At 38.0% G+C, this 22,737-nt stretch overlaps 1 protein-coding gene across 5 annotated transcripts in view; it reads right to left on the bottom strand.

Annotated features, from left to right (window-relative positions):
• The window catches only part of ZBTB44 (zinc finger and BTB domain containing 44), a 40,980-nt gene extending 18,688 nt beyond the window's left edge, over positions 1-22,292 (bottom strand). For 4 of the 5 annotated variants that reach the window (XM_069468690.1, XM_069468691.1, XM_069468692.1 and 1 more), the window contains exons 1-2: positions 21,896-22,292; positions 624-1,697 (exon numbers count right to left, since the gene is read on the bottom strand). In XM_069468690.1, the coding sequence (XP_069324791.1) occupies positions 624-1,641 (1,018 nt within the window). In that variant the 5' untranslated portion in view covers positions 1,642-1,697; positions 21,896-22,292. The remainder of the gene's footprint in view (positions 1-623; positions 1,698-21,895) is intronic. The other variant, XM_069468694.1, reaches the window with a different exon arrangement.
• Between the last annotated feature and the right edge of the window lie 445 nt (positions 22,293-22,737).

Below are 22,737 nucleotides of genomic sequence, written 5' to 3'. Positions count from 1 at the left end.
AACACACGGCCTTCTTCCACACCTTTGTGCTTGCATACATGCTCTGTGCTTTTATACATTTTCATAGAAATGTCATTCCTTTGCTTAGGCAAACTCCTACTTACTGCATTGAGATCCAGCTCAACTATGTAGCATTAACTTGCTCATTCCTTTGTTGTACCCATAATGCTTTCTTCATACCTCTAGCCTAGCACTTTTAATAGCTCATTGTAATAACTTATTTACATATCTATTTCCCCTATTAGACTATTAATTCCTTCTTTGCAGGGACTATGTGTTTTTCTTTATGTATCACCAATATTTGGCACATGGTAAGTTTCAAATAAGTATTAGAATAAGGAATAAAACACTAACTGGATTTTTTTTGCATTGAAAGTTAATTCATAGTTCTTATCTCAGACTTTGTCTCGTCAGATATTGTCCAAATATTTTTTCCTTCCCCAATAGTAACTTGTAAAAAAAGGAAACTGTAGTGCTAATAGCATCTTCAAAAATCCAGTTATCATGTTTTACTCTTCCTTCTATTTTCTACAGGACCGAGCACAAAAACTCTTATCTAATAGGAACTTCAAAATGTTTGAATTAACTTTATACCATCATGAAAAACAAAGAAGACATTATACCTATAGAGGAAGACTGTGGACTAATCAGAAGGTCCTCTTGGACTTGTTCACTTCCTGGCACTGTCTGCTGATCACTCAGGGAACTCTGAGACGCACTGACAGGCTGGGACACTTCCTCATGGACCTCCTCATCACTTAACCTTTCTACTTTGACCCGGACATCTTCTTCTGTACCCAGAGGCAAGGTAGTTTTTGTGCTTTCACAAGTCACGTAATCAGCAATTCTTCTACCTGTCTCAGACGGGCCAGGTAATTCTAAAGTCCGGGTATTTTCTGCCTGCTTAACCTTCTCAGGTTGAATCCTTCGATCAATTCCAAAAGGAAAAGTCCAGGGAAAAGCTAAAGAAGAGTCAACTGGCTGATTTCTATTTTCTGAGTAGGAAGCTGAAGAATTCAATACCTGGGGTGAACTTGTTTGTGTGCTACACTTTACAGGACTTTCAGGAGACATAACAATGTAGCTTTTGCGCTTTCTCCGGGATTCTCGGCAGACAGGAATGGTTCTTTCTACCACACTGCACTCTGAAGACACTGGAGAAATGCTTCCATCTCGAGAAGTAAAATTGCAGTTAGAATTATTTTCTTGTCCAGCATCTAGACCCTTTTCTGGTTGGCTGTTGGGTGTATTCCATAAAATGCTTGATTTCATGAATTCTGAGCAGGTGCTAGCAACACTAAACATTTGCATATAGCTGGCTGCAGCTAGAACATCAATAATATTTTCTGTGTTAATTGACAAAGTGGCCGTGTAGGCATATTCTAGGAGGGGTATAAAGCCAGTCACGGTAACATGATGCAGATCCAACACATTCTTGCTCTCATCCTCTGCTTGGCCTACAAGTTTTGTGCGAAAGAAATCACTGCAAGCTGCTAGTACTACTTTATGTGCCCGGAAGATTTTGTCCTGGACACGAATAGTGATATCACAAAAATGTCCATCATTTCGCAGCATATTTAGCTTTCCAAGCATTTCCTGGCTGTGGGAAGAGGAACTATGAGTAAATGTTTTCACACCCATTTTTTCCTTCCTCTTCTACAGATGCTCTTCAAGGATGCAAAGGAATCAGAAATGTCCTAAAAAATACATAAAATAAAGCATTAATTGATGATTTAGTAGTTTAACTAGAAGGAGATTTAGATCATTTTCATGTGGCCAGTGTGCTGAATAAAAAACTGAAAGATGGCAGTGAGAAACTTCAAGGTAGAGAATGTATTAAAATACATTCTCCCTACCTGCCTTCCAAATTGTTCAGTCAGTGAATGGTTTATGAGCTGCAGAGCTGCAACAGTTTGTAAATAACAACAATTGTAGAGTGCTTTATATGTGCCAGATGGTATTCTAAATGCTTCACATTTGATAATTCATTGATTGTCATGATATCTTTGTCAGTAGGTACATTATTATTCCCGTTTCTAAATGTAAGCATGCAGTGGGTAATGCCCGTTTAAACACTAAACAATCCATTACATAATTGTCCCTTTGAATGTTCTATGCAGGTAAATGTACAGGGGAAAAGACAGGCAGGGAAAGGAAAAAAGAGTGGGGGAAGTAGAAAAGAAAAAAAAAGAGATTTTAAGATGAATAAAAAAGGTCACTGACTATTCTAATTTGAGAAGATGAAATGCTCAAGCTGGGACTGTTCCCCGTCTGACATCACAACAGAAAGGATAAAAGGCATAAATTCTTGTGCTAAGACAGCCAGGTAAGGCCACTGAAATAATTATCTTGACCACAATGAGTGGTAACAGTTCAAATGTAAACCTGCTCCATATATCCTTCCTGAACAGAACTAATCACAATGAGACACTAGACTGCTAGAATTGGTCTACTATGCAAACCATCATTTAACATATCTGCTGATCTCTCTCTCATAGGAGTGAGAGAAAAAGAAAGGTGAGTGCTATATACAAAGTGTGTTGTTCATTTGTTCCATCCCAAGAAACCGGCTTCTGCTTTTAAAGCCTGGCCTTCAAGAGTGCTTACTTTGACTGAGGGAGGAAATGTGCCTTCAGAGCAAGTGAGATAGTCATAATCCAGAGATCATCTGCATGAACAAAGGTGTGAAGGCAAGAAATTAAACAGCAATTTAGAGAACATGTGCATGAGAAAGTTAAAATGAAACCACCTCAATCTTGGAATGGGTGAAGGCCCCAGCTACAGATGCTATACTACATTCCCAAGTAAGGGGCAAGGCCACCTACCTATTCAAGGGAGTAGTGGACAACTGTTTCTTAACCTTGAGTTACGTCCACCTTCAGTGTTCAAAGATAAAGATTAGAAAAGGATTTCTGCTGAGAATAATCAGTATGTTGTAAGTTCCAAACCCCATCCTAGTCCCTCCTACTCCCCTGCAATGGAAGGGGCTTTGAGGCATGTTTTGCCCTTTGTCTCAAGTCTATGGAAAATGTGATATACTTGGAAAAACTCTAAAGGATACAAATCTGATTTAAACATTGGCCAAGACTAGGCCAATGTCATATAAAAACAATACAGTGGAGTGGTTGAAGGCATAGACTCTGGAGCCAGAATGCTGGCTGGGCCTGCATCCTGGTTCTGTCATTTATACCTTTGTGACTTTAGACAAGTCACTGAACTCTCTTTACCTTAATTTCTTCTGCAGTAAATTAAGAATAATAGAATCTAATACACCATAGAGTTCTGAGGATTAAATGACCTAGTAGATGCTGTTTAGAACAGTAACTAGTTACATAATCAATGCTATTAGAAACATTAGTTGCTGCTACTACTACTAACATTACTATTAAAGACTTTTTCTCCTTCAACATCTGCCTCCCCTAATCCTGGAAGGGCCAGAAACCATAGTCAGCAAATAGGGAGGAGTAAAAGGACAAAGTGGGAGGAGAGAAAGAAAAAGGAAGCAAACCAAACCCTACTCTTCTACCTCAGGCCTGTAGTAGGCTGAGGTGGTAAAGGAGGGAAACCTTTAATTCCAAATAAGTTTATTAGTTCTTAAAAAGATTGTTTGTATTTCCTGAAAATGATATGAAAAATTATTAAGGCTTCCCCTCCACGAAGCTGGAGAGAGAAGGAACACCTCAGAATAAACTTAAATGGGCAGAAGACAAAAATAAAATGGATTATGAGTATCTCCCACAAGTCATGCTTATTCACATAAATGTTATAAATTCTAATATAGCTGGAGGGGTAGGATGAGAGGAAGATGAAAATCAGACTGGGAAATGCCTTTTGTGCCATATATTCATTACACGCATTTCCCAACACATGTCTATGGAAACTCAGTCCCATAATATGCTCTATAATAAAAACTTACATGGACAAATATAATTTAAAAATACAAGCATGCCTCATTTTTTTGCACTTCACTCCATCGAGCTTTGCATACACTGTGTTTTTTACAAATTAAAGGCTTTTGGCCACCCTGCCTTAAGCAAGTCTATTGCACCATTTTCCCAACAGCATGTGCTAACTTTATGTCTCTGTGTCACATTTTGGTAATTCTTGCAATATTTCAAACTTTTTCATTATCATATCTATAATGGTGATCTGTGATCAGTGATCTTTGATGTTACTATTGTAATTGTTTTGGGGCACCACAAACCACGACCATATAAGATAGCAAACTTAACTGATAAATGCAACAAACTTCCTTGTTGTTTTAAGAGATTGCCATAGCCACCCCAGCTTTCAGCACCCACCATCCTCATCAGTTAGCAGCCATCAACATTAAAGCAAGACCCTCAACCAGAAAAAAGATTATTATTCACTAAAAGCTCAGAGGACTGTTAGCAATTTTTAGCAATGAAGTATTTTTAAATTAAGGTAAGTACATTGTTTAGAAATAATGCAACTGTACACATAAGACACTACAGTACATATAACTGTAGATATACAGTATAAACATAACTTTTATATGCACTGGGAAACCAAAAAATTTGTGACTCACTTTATTGCAATATTTACTTTACTGTGGTGGCCTAGAACCCAACCTATAGTACCTCTGAGGTATGCCTGTACTGCAGTATCATTCATTGAGATAAAACTTTGAAATGGGATAAAATTACATTATTTGAGAAAGTCATACATAATATGGACAGTTCAGAAGCCAGAAAGTATAACCTGAAATTTTTATAAATAGATAATTCTGTTTTTTAAAAAAAATCTCATTCATTTCTCTCCATGTGTGCAGACATGTATGTGTATAGTAATATATTTAATTTGGAGCTCATTTAAAAAAATTTTTTTTTTTTTTTGAGACAGAGTCTTCTGTTGCCTGGGCTAGAGTGCTGTGGTGTCAGCCTAGCTCACAGCAACCTCAAACTCCTGGGCTCAAGCGACCCTCCTGCCTCAGTCTCCCTAGTAGCTGGGACTACAGGGGCATGCCACAACGCCTGGCTAATTTTTCTATTTTTAGTAGAGAAGGGGTCTCGCTCTTGTTCAGGCCGGTCTTGAACTCTTGAGCTCAAGTGATCCTCCTGCCCCAGCCTCCTACAGTGCTAAGATTATAGCAGTGAGCCTCTGCGCCCAGCCTCATTTAAAATTCTTTAGATCAATATTTAATTATAATTACTAATTTAGAATTTATACAGATTTTATAAGTAATAAAATGTATTTGTGTAACAGTTTGCAATTTTAACTATTCAGTAATTCAGAAATAGTTTACCACTCTTTTTATTCCAAATTACTGATGAAATACTATATATACATGCTCAAGAAAGTGTTGTTATAATATATACTTTAAGGTAATAAAAAAAATCCTATGATTTTGTTTCACAATGGGGTTTAAAAATGGTTGCCTAGGTATACAGTCTAGATGATAAAATAGAATGGTTTAAGTTAGACAGATCCTAGGTTTTATTTATTTATTTATTTATTTAGAAACAGAATCTCACTCTGTTTCCCAGGCTAGAGTGCCCTGGTGTCAGCCTAGCTCACAGCAACCTCAAACTCCTGGGCTCAAGCAATCCTTTTGCCTCAGCCTTCCAAGTAGCTGGGCCTACAGGCATGTGCCACCATGCCTGGCTAATTTTTTCTATATATTTTTACCTGTCCAGATCATTTCTTTCTATTTTTTAGTAGAGACGGGGGTCTTGCTCTTGCTCAGGCTGGTCTCGAACTCCTGACCTTGAGTGATCCTCCCGCCTCGGCCTCCCAGAGTGCTAGGATTACAGGCGTGAGGCACCGCGCCTGGTCAGATCCTAGGTTTTAAATTCTCATTCCTCCATTTACCAGTCAGGCATTAAATCTTAAGTCAAGTTATTCATCTCTCTAATGCTTCAGTTTGCTCATCTGAAAAACAGGAATTGTGGAAATTATATTTCCAAGATAGTCAAAAGTATTAAAATTGTCACAATTCCTGGCATAAAGTAAGCATTCAATAAATGTTGGCTATTTATTCACACAAGAAAAGGCATGAGTATCTTATCCTCCATTCTCTATCCTAAAAAACAAAATCAAAATTAAAAACCTAAAAAAAAGGTATGAATAAAAATTAAATGGAGACCAAATTTCAAAATGTCTACTCTATTTCTAATATGGCACAGAGCACACTTTGAATATGTATACTGATACACAAATTAGTTGATGAAAACTATCAGAGGACTTGAGATTAAAATGGAATATCCCTTGGCAGGTAAAATGAGGTAGCTGCCTAAAATGATTAAAGTAATGAGACTGTTAACCTGAAAGTAATTTGGGTAGATGAGAAAAGTTAAGATTTAGTAAGAATGTGCCTGTTTAAATATCCAGCCACATGTCAGAACTGCATGCTAACTTTCAAAAGATACTAACAAGGTTTTAATTATACTAAAACTAAACAAAGATAACTCGAAATCCGTATTCTAATTAAAATCAATCAAGGACAGCAAAGAAGGTTAAGGAAAGGGACACAGAAACTTAAGATGTCTCTAAGAGAAATTTCTAGGTAGAAATTTATATAATAGATAAAGCTGTCTGTACTAGCAGTCTACTGTGTATCAGATGTAACACTATGGGCGTTAGATATGCTATTAATATAATGCCTCACGTGATGTTAGGTGATAATGTCTTGATTTTACAGATAAGGAGACAGAGGCCGAGACAATTACATTATTCAATGCTGCTTACATATGTTCAAGACCTAGGATCTTCTTCACTAAGTGTGGGTAGCCACAGGGGAGTACTATGGTCATATCTGCATTTTAACAATATTACCCTCATGGCATTATAAAGGGTAGATTTGAGAGTGGTTGTTACAACAGTACAAGTACATAATAAAGCCAAATTAAAGTCAGTGGTAGTGAAGATGGAGAAAATACACGTTCGGAAAGATAAGCTATCCAAACCAAAAACCAAAAAACCAAACCGAAACAAAACAAAGCAAAAAAGAAAGAAAGAAACTAGAGAAAATACATCTGATAAATATTTAGGAGGGAAAACCTCTTGGGCATGATTTTGTATTAAGGGTGGGTGGGAGAGTAATTAAGAGAAAAGAGTCTTTGAACTTCACTGTTTTCACCATAAAAGATGAAAGAGAAGATCCAGTTTTGGTAGTAGTTAACGATGAAGAGTAAGAAATATTTCAGTTTTGGGTCTAACAATTTTTAAATACCTGAGAGGAATATCTACGTGTAAATTTATACATGAAGTTGCACATTCTGGTCTGGAGATCAGAGAAGACATTAGAGCAGGACCTAAATTCTGCATTTTACATGAGTCATTGACAAATTTCATTCTTTTGAATTTGTGAGAGCTGAAGTAAAGAAAGTATGGTGAAGAAGGCCAGAAAGGCAATCTGTGAGAAAGCAACTGAGAGCAGACAGAGTATAAGGGTTCAGGGAGAACCTTTCATGGTATTTAAGTTTATGTTTTGACCCTGTCCAGTATTTCACATAATATATATAAAATGGGAAGTGAAATATGTGAATGAATTATGTTATGAAATTTCTATCTGCTTTTGCTACACAAACTGCATGTATCTATTTATTATCAATGGTTAAAGGTTAAGAAAAAGTTGTAATTTGAATTTAGTCTTGAATTGGAATTAAAAGCATCAGTATGAAATGATAACGTACTTAATCTTTAGCAGTAAAGATCCTAGTACCCAGACAGGCTTCTGAATTCCATTCCCCACCAAAAGGAATGGAAAGGAAAAGGTAAAACTATTTGCAGATGACATGATGTTATACAGATTGGCCAGCCCCGATCTAAAAATACAAAATTTGAAATGCTCCAAAATGTGAAAAGTTTTGAGCACTGACATGACATTCAAAGGAAATGTTCATTAGAGCATTTTGGTTTTCAGATTTTTGAATTAGGGATGCTAATTTGGTACAGTATAATGCAAATTATACTATACCAGTAAGTATAATGCAAATATTTCAAAACTTAAAGTATTTCTGGGCCCAAGCATTTTGGATAAATATTAGCTGGGCATGGTGGCGCATGCCTGTAGGCCCAGCTACTTGGGAGGCTGAGGCAGGATTGCTTGAGCCCAGGAGTTTGAGGTTGCTGTGAGCTAGGCTGACGCCATGGCACTCTAGCCTGGGCAACAGAGTGAGACTCTGTCTCAAAAAAAAAAAAATAAATAAAATAAATAAATAAAATAAATCATTTTCTTAATTTCATTTTTGATGGTTCATCGCAAGCATATAAAAAGACAAGTGATCTTTGTGTACTGATCTTACGTTCTGCAACATTGCTGAAATTGTTTATTACCTCTAATAGTTTTTTAATGGCTTCCTTAGCATTTTACATACACAAGTTATCCAAAATGCTTGGGCCCAGAAATACTTTAAATTTTGAAATATTTGCATTATACTATACCAAATTAGCATCCCTAATTCAAAAATCTGAAAACCAAAATGCTCTAATGAACATTTCCTTTGAATGTCATGTCAGTGCTCAAAACTTTTCACATTTTGGAGCATTTCAAATTTTGTATTTTTAGATCGGGGTTGGCCAATCTGTATAACATCATGTCATCTGCAAATAGTTTTACCTTTTCCTTTCCAATCTGACTGCCTTTTATTTCTTCATCTTGCCTAACTTCCCTGACTAGAATTTCCAGTACAATGCTAAATAAATGTCGCAAAAGCAGACACCCTTGCCTTGTTTCTGATCTTATTACATTTTTATATGTTATAGGATCAGCATTACATTATCTAGGTGTGTATATAATATATATAAAACTTGCTTTTTAACTCAGTTATGACAAGGAGAAAAATACTCATTTAATCTGTTTTTTACAATTACATAATCACCTCTGAGGATGCTCTATGGTTTTTGTGTGTGTGCACTCAAATTACCATCTAGAGTCATTTGCTTTCAACCTAAAGAAATTCCTTTAGTATTTTTTGTAAGGTAAATATGCTAGCAACAAACTCAGTTTTTGTCTATCTGGGGAAGTATTTTGCCTTCATTTTAAAAAGACAATTTTGTTAGATGTAGGATTCTTGGTTGACAGTTGTTTTTTTCCTTTGAGGATTCTGTTATCCTACTACTGTCTGGCATATACTATTTTTCATAAGAAATCACCTGTTAATCTTATTGTGGTTCCATTTTGAGTGAGTTATTTTTCTCTTGCTGTTTTGAAGATTTTCTCCTTGTCATTGACTTTCAGAATTTTTACCATGATATGCTTGTTTGTAGATTTCTGGGGTTTTGTCACTTAGGAGTTCATTGAGCTTCCTGAATGTGTACGTTAGTTTTTCAAGTAATACAGATGCTCCAACTTGTGAAGGAGTTATATCCTCCACAAAGCTTATTTTATAATGACTATTTCATGTAATTTATTAAATACTATACTAAAAGTGAAAAACAGAATGGTTGTATGGGGACTTGAAGTACGATTTCTACTGAATGTGTATCATTTTTGTGCTACCGTAAAGTGAAAAAAATTGTAAGGCAGATCATACAGGCACTTCTATCTGTAGGGGAAGTTTTTCAGCCATTACTTCTTTGAGTGTTTTTTCTTATTGCTGTCTCTTCTTTTTCTCCTCTCCTTCTGGTATTTCCACTACTTATAAGTGCATAATGGTACATGGAATGGTGTCTTACATTTTTATGAGACTGTTTATTTATCTTTATTCTTTTTTATCTCTGTTTGGTTTGCATAATCTATTGATCTATGTTCATAATTTTTCATTGGAAACTGGACATTTGTGATAACATATTGGAGCAGCTTGGGTTTCTGTCCTTTTCCCCTCTGCTCCTTTCCTGGTGTTTATTGTTACTTATTTTTAGTGACTAGCTAGATTATCGTAGAGAAGTCTATTTCCCCACTTTGCCAACCCCCACAGTGCTAAGCCTTGGATGGTGCTCCTCAGATGTATCTTTGAGTATGCCCACAGTCACCCTGGATTTACAGTGATATTCTAGGGCTCTCTTTCTCTTTCCCTTATCAAACCTAGATGTTAAACTCCACCAATTGCTGTACTTTTTTTTTTTGAGACAGAGTCTCATTCTGTTGCCCAGGCTAGAGAGCAGTGGCATCATCAAAGCTCAATACAACCTCAAACTCCCGGGCTCAAGTGATCCTCCTGCCTAAGCTTCCTGAATACTTGGGACTACAGGTGTGTGCCACCATGCCCAGCTAATTTTTGTATTTTTTGTAGAGACAGGGTCTCGCTATGCTGCCCAGGCTGGTCTCAAACTCCTGGCCTCAAGCAATCCTCCCCACCTTAGTCTATCAAAGTGCTAGGATTACAGGCATGAACCACCATCTACTGCTTTTCAACAGTGCCCTGGGGCATAGATTCTACACAAATTAATCCAATAAAATTGTGGCTCATTTGGAGGGACAGTTTGAGATCTGTTTGATACTTATTCTGGCCATAGGAGGGCTCCTCCCAACTGTCTTATTCCCTGGTGTCTCCTGTAGTCCTCTCCCATAACTCCCACTGCTTTTGAGAGTACCCTTAGCTTTAAAGTTCTACATACTATGATGTCAATTAAATCAGTTGCTTTGGGAAGAGATTAGGAGTTCTGTTTTATGGTCTACTTCTCCCTCCATGCAAAAATCACTGAGGGCTCTGAAGCTGGGGGTGGATATGATGGTAAACTTCTCTCTAAATAACACCCCTGCTCTAGGATCTGAGTACTTGGTGGAAAGACAGAAGCGTGAGGTCCCCTAGGCTTGACTCTCCTTGCATCGAACCACTGCTTCATGAACCAGGGCAAGCAGAGTTTGGGCCCCAGTAATCTAAGGGTGCCAAGCCTTAGGAGATGGGTGGCCAGGAGATGGGTGGCAGGACATGGTGGCTCACGCCTGTAAGCCAAGCCAGCAGTTTGGGAGGCCAAGGTGGGAAGATTGCTTGAGCCCAGGAATTTGAAACCAGCCTGAGTTTAAAGACCTCAGTTTAAAAAACAAAAATTAGCTGGCTGCGGTGGTGCATGCCTATAGTCCCAGCTACTGGGGCAACTCAGGTGGCTGAGGCAGGAAAATCCCTTGGGCTCAGGAGTTCAAGGCTACAGTGAACTATGATTGCACTGCACTCCAGCCTGAGCAACACAGCAAGACTCTGTCTCATTACAGAGCATAGCTGACAAAAAAAAAAAAAAAAAATCAATGATACTGAAAACAAAAATAGAAAAAATTTAAAAAGCCCAAATGTTTATTCTTTAAAAACATTAGTGAAATTGATAGAAAACTCTAGCGGTACTGACAAAACAAGAAAATACAAATTACTGATATTAGGAACAAAACAGGGGATAACACTATAGACATAAAAAGGATAAAAAGAGAATACTATGAACAACTATACATATAAATTGTGTAACATAGATAAAATGGACCAATTGTATACAATCTCTTCCAAAAAACAGAAGGAACACTCCCCAACTCATGTTATGAGGCCACCACTACCTTAATACCAAGAAACAAGACGAAGACAGTACTATCAAAAAAAAAAGCTACAGATCAATACTCCTTCCTTTGTGAATGTAGGAATAAAGATCTTCAAGAAAATATTAGCAAATCAAATCTATCAATAAATATATAAAAAAGAATAATATTACAACCAAATGATGTTTACCTGGTATTACAAGGCTGGTTCAATGTTAAAAAAAATCGGTCAATGTAACCATCATATTAACAGTCTAAGGAAGAAAAACCATGATAACTTTAATTGGTAAAAAATTAAACATTCCTTCATGATACACTCTCAGCAAACTAGGATGAGAAGGGAACTTCCTCAACTTGATAAAGGGCAATTATAAAAAAATCTATAGGTAATAAGACTGGATTTGTTCCCACTAATATCAGGAAAAAGGTTAAGACTGTCCTTCCTGCCAGTCCTATTCAACATTATATGGATGAACTGACTGGTACAAAAAGGCAAGAGAAAGAAATAATGGGCATATATAAAGGAAAAATAAAACTGTTTCTAGTCACAGAAACAAAATTATTTAGACCCAAAAAATCTTTAAACAGAAAAAAAGCCTCCTAGAACTAAAAAATGACAGGACACAAAGTCAACATAAAGAAGTCAACTGCATTTTTATATAGTAGCAATGAACAACAGGAAACCTAAACTTAAAAAAACCCAAAAACCCATTATCACTATAACAGCTCCAAATAAAAAAACTTTAATAGAAATCTAAAAAAACATATATAGAACCAATATGCTGAAATTATAAATATGGATAAAAGGAATCAAGGAAGACCTAAGTAAATGGAGAGACATGTTATGTTCATGGATTGGAAGGCTCAAGACAGTAAAAGACGTCAATTCTCCTGAAATTGACCTACAGATTTAACACAATTAATTCTGGAAAGACTTTTTGGGTCGATATATACAAGCTGATTCTAAAATTTATATAGAAAGGCAAAGTAACTAGAATGGACAAAATAATTTTGAAAAAAGAAGAATAAAGTTAGAGGAATCACATTAAAGACTTAACTAAAAAGCTACAGTAATCCAAACAAAATGGTACTGGCAAAAGGACAGACACAGAGATCAATGGAATACACCCACACAAACAAGGCTGATTGATTTCTGAAAAAGGTATATAAATCATTGAACGGAGAAAAGATATTAAACAGTTGTTTCAATAAATGTTGCAAGAACTGGACATCCATATATCAAAAAACACCCACAAAATACCCTGAGTGAACCTTCATACTTTATTCAAAAATTAACTCAAAATGGGTCATAGACCTAAATGTAACTGTTTCTAAGAAAGAAGAAAATCTTTGTGACCTCGAGTTACTGGAGACCCAATTGCTTTGAACCACTTTTTATTAAAATAACAATTAGTTAATATTTACACAGTATTTAATATGTGCCAGGCATTGTTCTAAGTACTTTTTACATATCAAATAATTTAATTTCCACACAACCTCTTGAGATAGATATCACTTGGTATTTTCATTTTACCAGTGAGGAAATGAAGCACGGAGAAATTAAGGAATCAGCCCAAGGCCACACAACCTAGTAAGTAACAGAGTCAAGATCTGAACCCAGGGATCATGCCAATTTGTGCTCCTTACACTATGCCATACTGCCTCTCAAAGTAAAGCTAAGTAAACTTAGTTGAAAAAAATAGAAAGATATCTCCAGACATTGCCAAACAAACAAACAAACAACAAAACAAAAAAGAAAGTAGGAAGAAATAAGGAAAAAACAGTATCAGGTGGGCCAAAAAAATGAGAGGTAGTGATTCCTATAAATAACAATAATTATCTGAGAAGTATGGTTTGTAAGTAAGGCACCAAAGATAAAACAAACCGTCCTCATACAGCAATGGAAAGCCACAAGGAGATTAGCAGTGAGAAGATTCAAAGCAAAAGAAAAAAAAGGAAAGAGCCAAAGAAAAAAAAGGAAAGAGCCAAAGAAAAAGTAAAAACATAAAAAGGAGAAAAAGCTAAAAGTGGAAGAAAGAAAACACACACTCCCATAAATACCACCAGTAAAAGAGGAAAATGAAATGAAAGCAAAACAAGAACATCTAAGTCTCTGGAAACTCTCATTCTTTATTTTATTTGGGCTAAAGAATACCCCAATTTTGTTAATCAAAGAGCACAAACGTTTAATATAGTATTGTGAACTAAAATAAAATCTTAAGCCCCCCAGCTGGCTAAATGGACCCCCTCTTGGCCAAGGGGACCACAGAAAAACCTTAAAGCTGAGTTGTGGGCCATGCTAAGAGAGGTCACACTAGTTATTTATTCCCCATCCCTTTTGGAGTTACTCTTTGTAATGAGATACAAAATCATTAACAGGCCTAAAGCCATGTAAGGCAAAGGTTAAACTACACCTGCAGGTCATCCATTTACTTAATAGATCACTTGAGTCTCAGATACCATGCATGGCTTTTCTCTGATTAACAGACTTCCTTACATTAATTTAGAACAGTCCAACCCTTTAGACCAAGCTTCATTTCTTTAACCAATTGCAAAGCAAAGAATCTTTAAACCTACCTAAGACCTGTAAGGCTGCTTCAAGATATCCTGCCTTTTTGGGCCAAACCAATGTATGCCTTCTATGTATTGATTTATGATTTTACATGTAATTCCTGTCTCCCTAAAATGTATAAAACCAAGTGGTAACCCAGCCACAGCAGGACCACTTGCTCAAGGCTTCTCGGGTGTGGCTCTCTGGGCCAAGGTTGCACATACTCAGTTCAGAATAAATTTCTTTAAATTATTTTACAGAGTTTGGGTTTCTTTCCTTTGACAGTATAGTACTGAATATGCTTGCTTGCCAAGAGTAAGCAATGATCAGATAGATATAATACATAGCAGATTAAGATCTGAATTAAGAGGAAATCATTTTCTTTTTTTTACCTCACCATGGCTGCTTGGTTTTTATTATTGTAATTTGGGCATTTCTATTAGCTGCACAGAGTCTATCCTGTCTGGAGAGCTTGGGGTCTTATTCACAGTTCTATTTTACAAGGATAAAGACCAAAATCCATAAGGAGGCCCTCGGTGCCCTTCATCACCTGGCCCCGCCTAGTTCAACTGTCTCATCCAGGCCATTTACCACCCTTGCTCTCTAAGCTATGTCTGAGCTTTCAGAAGTATTTTAAGTAGCTTACTGAAAAAGTAAGCCTACTGCACTTGGTAGGTTAAGTATAAATCTTCACTGTAAACCTGTTCTGTTTTTCTCCTGGGAAAAAATATGGATCTGTCCCATAGCTCAAATTTTTAGTTTCTATTATATAAATAGACTTATAGCAGAAAATTTTAAAGTCCTATTAAGAGTTAAGATTGAAATTCCAGGCTTATTTAAAGTCTAAACATCTCCCCTTCTCAAGCTTGGTCTAATTACAAGAGGAAACAATTTTTAAAAGGTATCATCTGAAGTTGTTTTAGAAGCCAGAGGGTAGTAATTCCACTAAAGTTGGGTTCCAGAGACTCAGTCTTGGTTATATGGTACCAACATGTTTGTAGCTATGCTGAACACATCAAAAACTATCAAAACCAAATTAACAGCAAATCACTTCAGCATAAAGAAATACATATATTTAATACCTGCAGAAGGATAGCAATATCCTGACATAACACAATACTGAAATTGTAAAAAGATTGGTTGTGTCAAACACTTGTAATTTTTTAAAAAGCTATGTAAGTATTAAAAGGGATTAATATTCAATGTGGAGACAGGAAGATGTTATTCTCCAAGAGATATTAAGCTTTACCCACCCATTTTCGGTCTTGTAAGACAATGTTATCAATGTGAAATATCATGGTGATACAAGTCAGTGATTTACTACAGGATGAGTTATGTGAAAATGTGCCAGCCAAGATCACCCTTGGCACTAATAACAATGAAGAAATGAATACAATACTTAATATGGCCTTCAAACAGGAGTATAATACAAATCTTATGTGTCTTTATGCTTTTTAAAGGCACATATACAACCACTCTCTGAGATCTCATGGCTAAGAATCTAAACATTTCCAGATCATTCCCTAAAATTGGGTGAAGTGTTTCTAATATTAATATAAAGAACAAAGAAAAGCCAATGTGATTTTCAGCTTAACAAGAGATAAATTTCAATCATTCTGAAGTACTGAGGAGTGTTTTCAGCAGCAAATGTGGTGGCACTTAAAGCAAAAATACCCCATAAAGCTTATATAAAGTCAGACTCAGTATCAGTCTACAAAATGTTGGAAAACCATAGGAAGGAAATTTATATTCTATATATGAAATATTTATAAGGATATTAAAAATTACAGTTGGAAGGAGCCTAATTTAATGAGGGAAACTTCTTTATAACAAACAGCTTTTGATGCTTGACCATTTTCAGAAAAAAGAGTTTTATCCTTTATAAGGCTAGGAAGAGTTACTAAAAGTTTCAAAGGATCATCGCAGACAAGCACATGAAGGATATAGCATGCTATTGGTTTTTATACAGCTGTCAATACTGTTATATAAGAATATATTTTTAGTCGCTTCCTCTAACATTTTATTACGAAAATTTTCAGATAGAGCAAAATTTAAAGAATTTTATGGCAGAGTGCCTCAACAGCCATACCTAGATTTCTGTCATTAACATCCTATTATAGGCCGGGTGCAGTGGCTCACGCCTGTAATCCTAGCACTCTGGGAGGCCAAGGCGGGAGGATCGCTCGAGGTCAGGAGTTCGAGACCAGCCTCAGCAAGAGTGAGACCCCCCTGTCTCTACTAAAAATAGAAAGAAATGATCTGGACAGCTAAAAATACATATAGAAAAAAAAATTAGCCGGGCATGGTGGCACATGCCTGTAGTCCCAGCTACTTGGGAGGCTGAGGCAGAAGGATCGCTTAAGCCCAGGAGTTTGAGGTTGCTGTGAGCTAGGCTGACGCCATAGCACTCTAGCCAGGACAAAAGAGCAAGACTCTGTCTCAAAAAAACAAACAAACAAACAAAAAAAGAAAACATCCTATTATAATTGTTTTATCACATTATCCATCAGTCTATCTCGATTTTTGATACTTTACTTTTTATACTTAAGTGTGTATTAAAGTGGTACCTAAGTACAATTCCTAAAGCAGGGGTCAGAAAGTCCCACACCTCTTAGAAGGGGAAATAATATACAGTCATGTGCTGCATAATGTTTCCCTCAATGATGGGCCATGCCCCATAAGATAATACCATGTTTTTACTGTACCTTTTCTATGATTAACTATGTTTAGATACACAAATACCGTTGTGTTACAAATGCCCACAGTATTTGGTAAAGTAACATGCTGTACAGGTTTGTGGCATAGGAGTAATACCATATATCCTAAGTGTGAAGTAGGCTAAGCCATCCAGGTTTGTTTAAGTACACTCTGTTGGCACAATGATGATAAAATCACCAAACATTGTATTTCTCTGAACACTTCCCTGTTGTCAAATGATGCATGACTGTACCAAGGATGTGCAATAGACATAACATGCACATGTGGCTCTTGGCAGGCAATCTTCAGTGTTGCTACAGGATAGACATCAGTTCTGTAGCTCCTTATTCATGGTGACTGAAAATATATTCAATTTGATGACTTGTTTTATTTAATTGTGAGGTGTAGCAAGCAGCTAAGTGCTAACCCTGAAGACAGCCTTGGGTTTAAAACCTGGGTCTGTCACTTATTAGCTGGGACATCTTAGGCAACTCATTTAATCCTTCTAGATATCAGTTTCTTTACTTGCAAAATAAGATACTAGTAGCAATATCAAAGGGTTAATGTGAGACTTAAATGAGATACTGTATAAAATGTTTAGCAGAGCTGACATATAGAAAGGGCACAACAAATGTTAGTAGTTACCATCATCGTATTAATTCCTTCATCCATGACAACAGGCTCTAGCTGCTACATGACTACACATACCTATGCAACTGTTTGTAGAATTCTTCACTTTGTATGTTCTAATACTCTTGGGCAGTCTATTTTACTGAGACTACAGACTGAATGAGGGTGGGTGGGTCCAAAGTACATGTGCTCCTCATTTTCCCACTCTACTCTCTGAAGGAAATAGATGTTTGCTGTATTACCAAAAGCAGTGGTAATGAACACAGGAAAACACACCACGGGCACAGCTTTTGTTTTTCAGCATCTGGTTGATAGGAGGTTGATAATTGTGCTCTGCTTACTTTGCACAACCACTGCTCTCTTAAAACTTTATTTGAACACAATATTTGAGACCACAAAATTATGAAATTCTATCAAATTTGTTCCAATCCAAATAAAATGTACTATCTCCACTGATCACATGTCCAAATGTCTTCACATCTGCAGATAGCATATGTATGCCAGTTTTGCTGTATGGCATAAAAGTAGATGGATTCATAAAATGTCTACCAACTACATGCTGCTTTTTTTTTTTTTTTTTTGAGACAGAGTCTTGCTGTCACCCTGGGTGGAGTGCAGTGGCATCACCATAGCTCACTGAAACCTCAAAGTCCTGGGTTCAAGTGATCTTTCTGCCTCAGACTCCCCAGCAGATGAAACTACGGGCGTGCACCACTGCACCCAGCTAATTTTTCTGTTTTTAGTAGAGAAGGCAGTCTCACCCTTGCTCGGGCTGGTCTCCAACTCCTGACCTCAATCAATCCTCCTGCCTCAGCCTCCCAGAGTTCTAGGATTACAGGCATGGCTACCGCATCCAGCCTTCTTCAATGACATAATTTTCAAGTAAAAGCTGCAGTTCTACCTTTACGAAATTAAAAAATATATGACATCTGCAAAAGTAAGCCTGAAATCTAATTCTCTGCTAACTTCTAGGCTAGGTGTGGTAGCTCACACCTGTAATCCTAGCACTTTAGGAGGCCAAGGTGGGAGGATCACTTGAGGCCAAGAGTTCGAGACCAGCCTAGGCAACACAGCGAGACTCTTTTCTATAAAGGGTAAAAAACAAACAAACAAACAAACAAAGAAACAGCAGGGCTTGGTGGCACAGGGCAGTAGTCGCAGCTACTTCAGAGGCTGAGGCAGGAGGATCACTTGAGCCCAGGAGTTTGAGGTTGCAGTATCACGCCACTGCACTCTAGCCTGGGCAAAAGAGCAAGACCCTGTCTCCAAAAAAATAAATAAATAAAAAATTAGTCTCAGCTTTTCTCTTTGCCAGAGGAATCAGAATCTAATTATAAAATGTAGCAGTACTCCTATGTAGTGACTTCCAGTGTAAGCTTTCTGCACTTAAGATATATGAGACTATAACAAATATTAAAAGGCGTATGGCAAAGGTAAAGAATACTTCGTCTTAAAAAACTAATTTGAGTGAGGTTTAAGCATAGTTTTAAAACATTATTTTGACTTTTGAACCATGTATATATTTTGCATATTCAAAAATAAAATCTTAAAATATGAAACCAATGAACTGTATCAAATTGGTAGCATAACCAGAAAAAGTATTGAGTGACTTCTGAACATAGTACTCTGATTATAAATAACTGCAAAGAAATGTTAAACTTTACTCAGAAGTTTATTGATAGTAGTAACATTGATATTGTAATTTAAAAATAATTTTATGTGTGTAGGAGAAAGCAAATAAGTATATTAATTTTATTGGGTACCAAGATTTACAGAATCAAAGAAAAAAACCTGATATGCTAAAGTTGAATTGAGAATGTCCTTTTGAACTCATGTTAAACAAACAAGCAAAAAACCATTTCTCAGTTCTCTCCTCTCAAAGGACCTAGAAGCAATGATACCCCAGCAGCCATGAATGTGCCAAACATCCAAATCTTGGTTTCTATATACCATTTCTCACTAAAAAGAACCAAGATTTCCAGGATAAACAGCCCTTTTGAGATGCAAAGCAAAGAAAATAACAAGGTAAGCCAGCGATATATTGTGCCAGAAAGCACTCCAAGATAAATTGTGAGCAGGGGTGTCAAAAGGCATATGATTGTCAAGAAGAACTGAGGAAGCCCCTTCCCCACAAAAAAGAAAAGGATAAAAATTAAAAAAGAAATTTAAAAAGAAAGAAAAGACAAAAGAGCCAGCTTGAAATGGTTCCTACTGACCAAATATGGGACAAATTAGTCATTAAAAAGAACTATAAATTGGTAATAGAACAATGAGTAAATTTAAACCCACTAGTTGATAGTGGTATCACCCCAAAAATATAACAACAAAAGTCCTTATTTGCCACCTTTCAAGTCACTATTGCTTCAGCTCTTTACTCAATATTGAAAATTAAAGGAATGAAATTAAGCAGTTAATCTGCATTTTTAGAACATTTGTTCACCCCTATTCAATGAGGAAAATCTCTTCCTTACAGAGAACCTCCAATAAAATAACTGATTTAAGCAAGAGTCATCATGGGTGCTAAAAATCACTAACCAAAAGACAGAATGGGATATTTGCTTGGTGTCCGAGTTTTACCCAAAGATTACATATTAATCACAAACTTTACATCTTTATAAAAGGTCAGGTAAGTCACTGCTTTGATCAAGTGGTCACACTTAGCATCAAGTGTGGCATTCTGACGTTATGTACCTCCTGCATGATGCAATCAATATGAGATACACAGCATCAACTATTAAATATTCTCACCAAAAAAAGTTTTACTTTATGCTAACCAAGCCGTTCTTCAGACCTAACTTCCAGTTAAAAGAAAACTGAGGGAGATAGAGGAATAAATGAAATGACATTAGGAGGATAAAACAAGTCAAGAATGTGGGTGTATTCTACAAAACCACTAACCAGGTTTGGTCAATTAGGTGTCACAAAAAGAAGGAATGGGTATCATTCTGTTTTTTAATAAAAGGGACTAATGACTTAATCACCAAATGCAATGCAGGAATCTTAACTGACTACAGCTGGGGAGAGGGCTCAAAGAGACTTCTGAACACGAATTGGAATTGTTTGATAGGTACTGATAATGATATTGGGGTTAAGAGGAGAATGTCCTTATTTTTGGGAAGTGTATGCTGAAATATTTGAGGGTTACTGTTTGCAATTTACTTTCAAATGGTTACACACATACAGAGAAGGGGGAGGCACAAAGATGACAATTTCACGAAGACTTCCACATTAAAAAAAAGGGGGGGGAACAATACAGCAAAAATGCTAATCACTGAATCAACTATTCACTCTATTTTCCCCACAACTGTCAGAATGAAATTTTTCATAACGAAGTTAAAGAAAATTGTATGTCTGTGAAGAGGTACAGTAGAAAGTACACCTACATTGGAATTATATCTGGGTTCAAATCTAAACTCTCTTAATAGTTGTGTGGCCTAAGGCAAATTATTTAATAGCAGTAAATTTCTGTCTCATCTATAAAATTTAAGTAATAATTCATTAGGTTGTTCTCAGAATTAAGTAAGATTACATATGTAAAATGCCAACCAGTGTGGCACAAAATGAGTAAATCTGTTTTTCATAATTAATGAATATAATCATCCTAAAATACAAGACTAGAGGAAAACATATATTCTATGATAAGGGGAAACTAGTTAGATAAAACTTAATATTACTAATCCACTGGAAGTCAAAGTGAATAGGGGAAATGAAGATTTATATAATTTTTTTTAAAATCCAAGAATTCCAACTGAAACCCAAGGCAAATGGGAATCAAAATTCTCATCTACCCAAACTCTCTGGTATCTATCAAATCGTGCAGTTTGCTGCTATTAGCCTATTTCCAAATAAAACACTAAGAATATAAGTGGAAGTTACACAGAATTTTTCCCTGACCTCAACAGATAATCTACCTACATGTTGAAAAAGAAATTAAGTTTCTGTCTTCATTTCTATAAGTAGGTTCAAATAAAGCACACAATTATTGGGCTTTATTCTAAATCCTGCTAAGGTTCATAGAACTCACACGGATGCAATTTCCTTTCATCAGTTCTAATGTACTTATCATTTCACTTGCAGGTAACCCCTTTTTCTGATTAGGCCAGCAGTAAAATGACTAGATGCAGAATGATCCTCAGGTAGGAAAGAAAAAGAGGTAATTGCATTTTTTTTTTTTTAAGAAGTGCCATCTTTTTATTTCCTGTACCAGAGAAAAAGCATCAAGAGAGAAGAGGAAAAAAACAGGTCTCAGCTCCCCGGTTCCGACCAGGTAAGAGAAGGTAACACTTCCGACTGCTTTGGGTTAGGGTTTTGGGCAAATGGGCGTGCAAATGCCCGGCAGCACCCTGAAAGATCGGGGTAATTGCCTCTGGACTGAGGGGCCCAAGGCCAGTCTCCACCCGAAGGGATTAAATGCCACTGGGGGGGACCCTGTGGGGTGTCTCCCAACGCAGAGGGGGGTGACAGACCATGCTTTCCTTTCCCTCCAACGCCCAGGTGCGAGACGCGTGGTGTCAGTCCCCGGGCGGCGTGCAGCGCCTGGTCATCCCCCCAGCTCGGGCAAGGCAGCCCGCTTGCCCTCCCCTCCCCATTACCTGCGGGCGGCGGTGCCAGGGCCCGGAGGCCTGCTGCTCCTCCTCCTCCTCCCCGCCAGGCTGAAGCAGCGAGGTGGCGGCGGCGGCGACAGCCCGGGGGGAGGGGGCGGAGCGCGCGGCTCGCTCCCTCTCCTCCCCCGGGAGGCTCAGGGGACCCTATCTCGGGCCGCCGCGCCTAGGCCCGTGAGCAGCCTGTGGCTGGGGCATGGCGACACTGCCCACCGGCGTGCCTAGGAGGTGGGAAAGTGCAAAGCGGCGGGGAGGAAAGCACCCCCCCGGCGCTCGGAGGGGCCTGAGGGGAAGAGCCGGGGGCCCGGGAGCCGTGCGCTGGCGGCCGTTGGGGACGGTTGGCCGAGGGCAGGCGGCGATTTGGGGAGCGCGGCGACGGCTCGTGTTTTCCCGGCGGGGCGGGGTGGGGAAGGGGATGGGGAGTGAGGGGAGGGGAGGGGGAGGTTGGGAGGGAGCCGCCGCCGCGCGCGTGCGGGCCGGCGCCGCCGTTGCCGCTCCGCTCACTCCAGCCTGTTTGGGGGCACTTTGTTTGTGTCCCACAATGCTCTGCGCGGGCGCCCTCGCAGAGGAAGGGGAGGGGGAAGGGGGCGGAGCGGAGCGAGCTCGGGGGCGGGGCTTGAGGGTGGGGAAACCTGATTAGCGCGCAAGCGCAGAAAAGGGGCCCTCCTGGTCGTCGGGACTCGTACAGTGGGCGCTTCAGTCTCCTAAGGTGTTGAAACCCACATGACCGGGACTCTGGGTCTTGACACTCTCTATGCATTGCTGCATATGTGCACAAGTGTAATTTACATTCGTATGCTCCATGAGCCCTCCAGTTCGTCCTTCCTCCAGCC

The sequence above is a fragment of the Eulemur rufifrons genome, chromosome 6, assembly GCF_041146395.1.
Source record: "Eulemur rufifrons isolate Redbay chromosome 6, OSU_ERuf_1, whole genome shotgun sequence".
NCBI lineage: Eukaryota > Metazoa > Chordata > Mammalia > Primates > Lemuridae > Eulemur > Eulemur rufifrons.
Note: the sequence above shows the minus strand (reverse complement) of the source record. Positions and strands in the feature narration are given on the sequence as shown.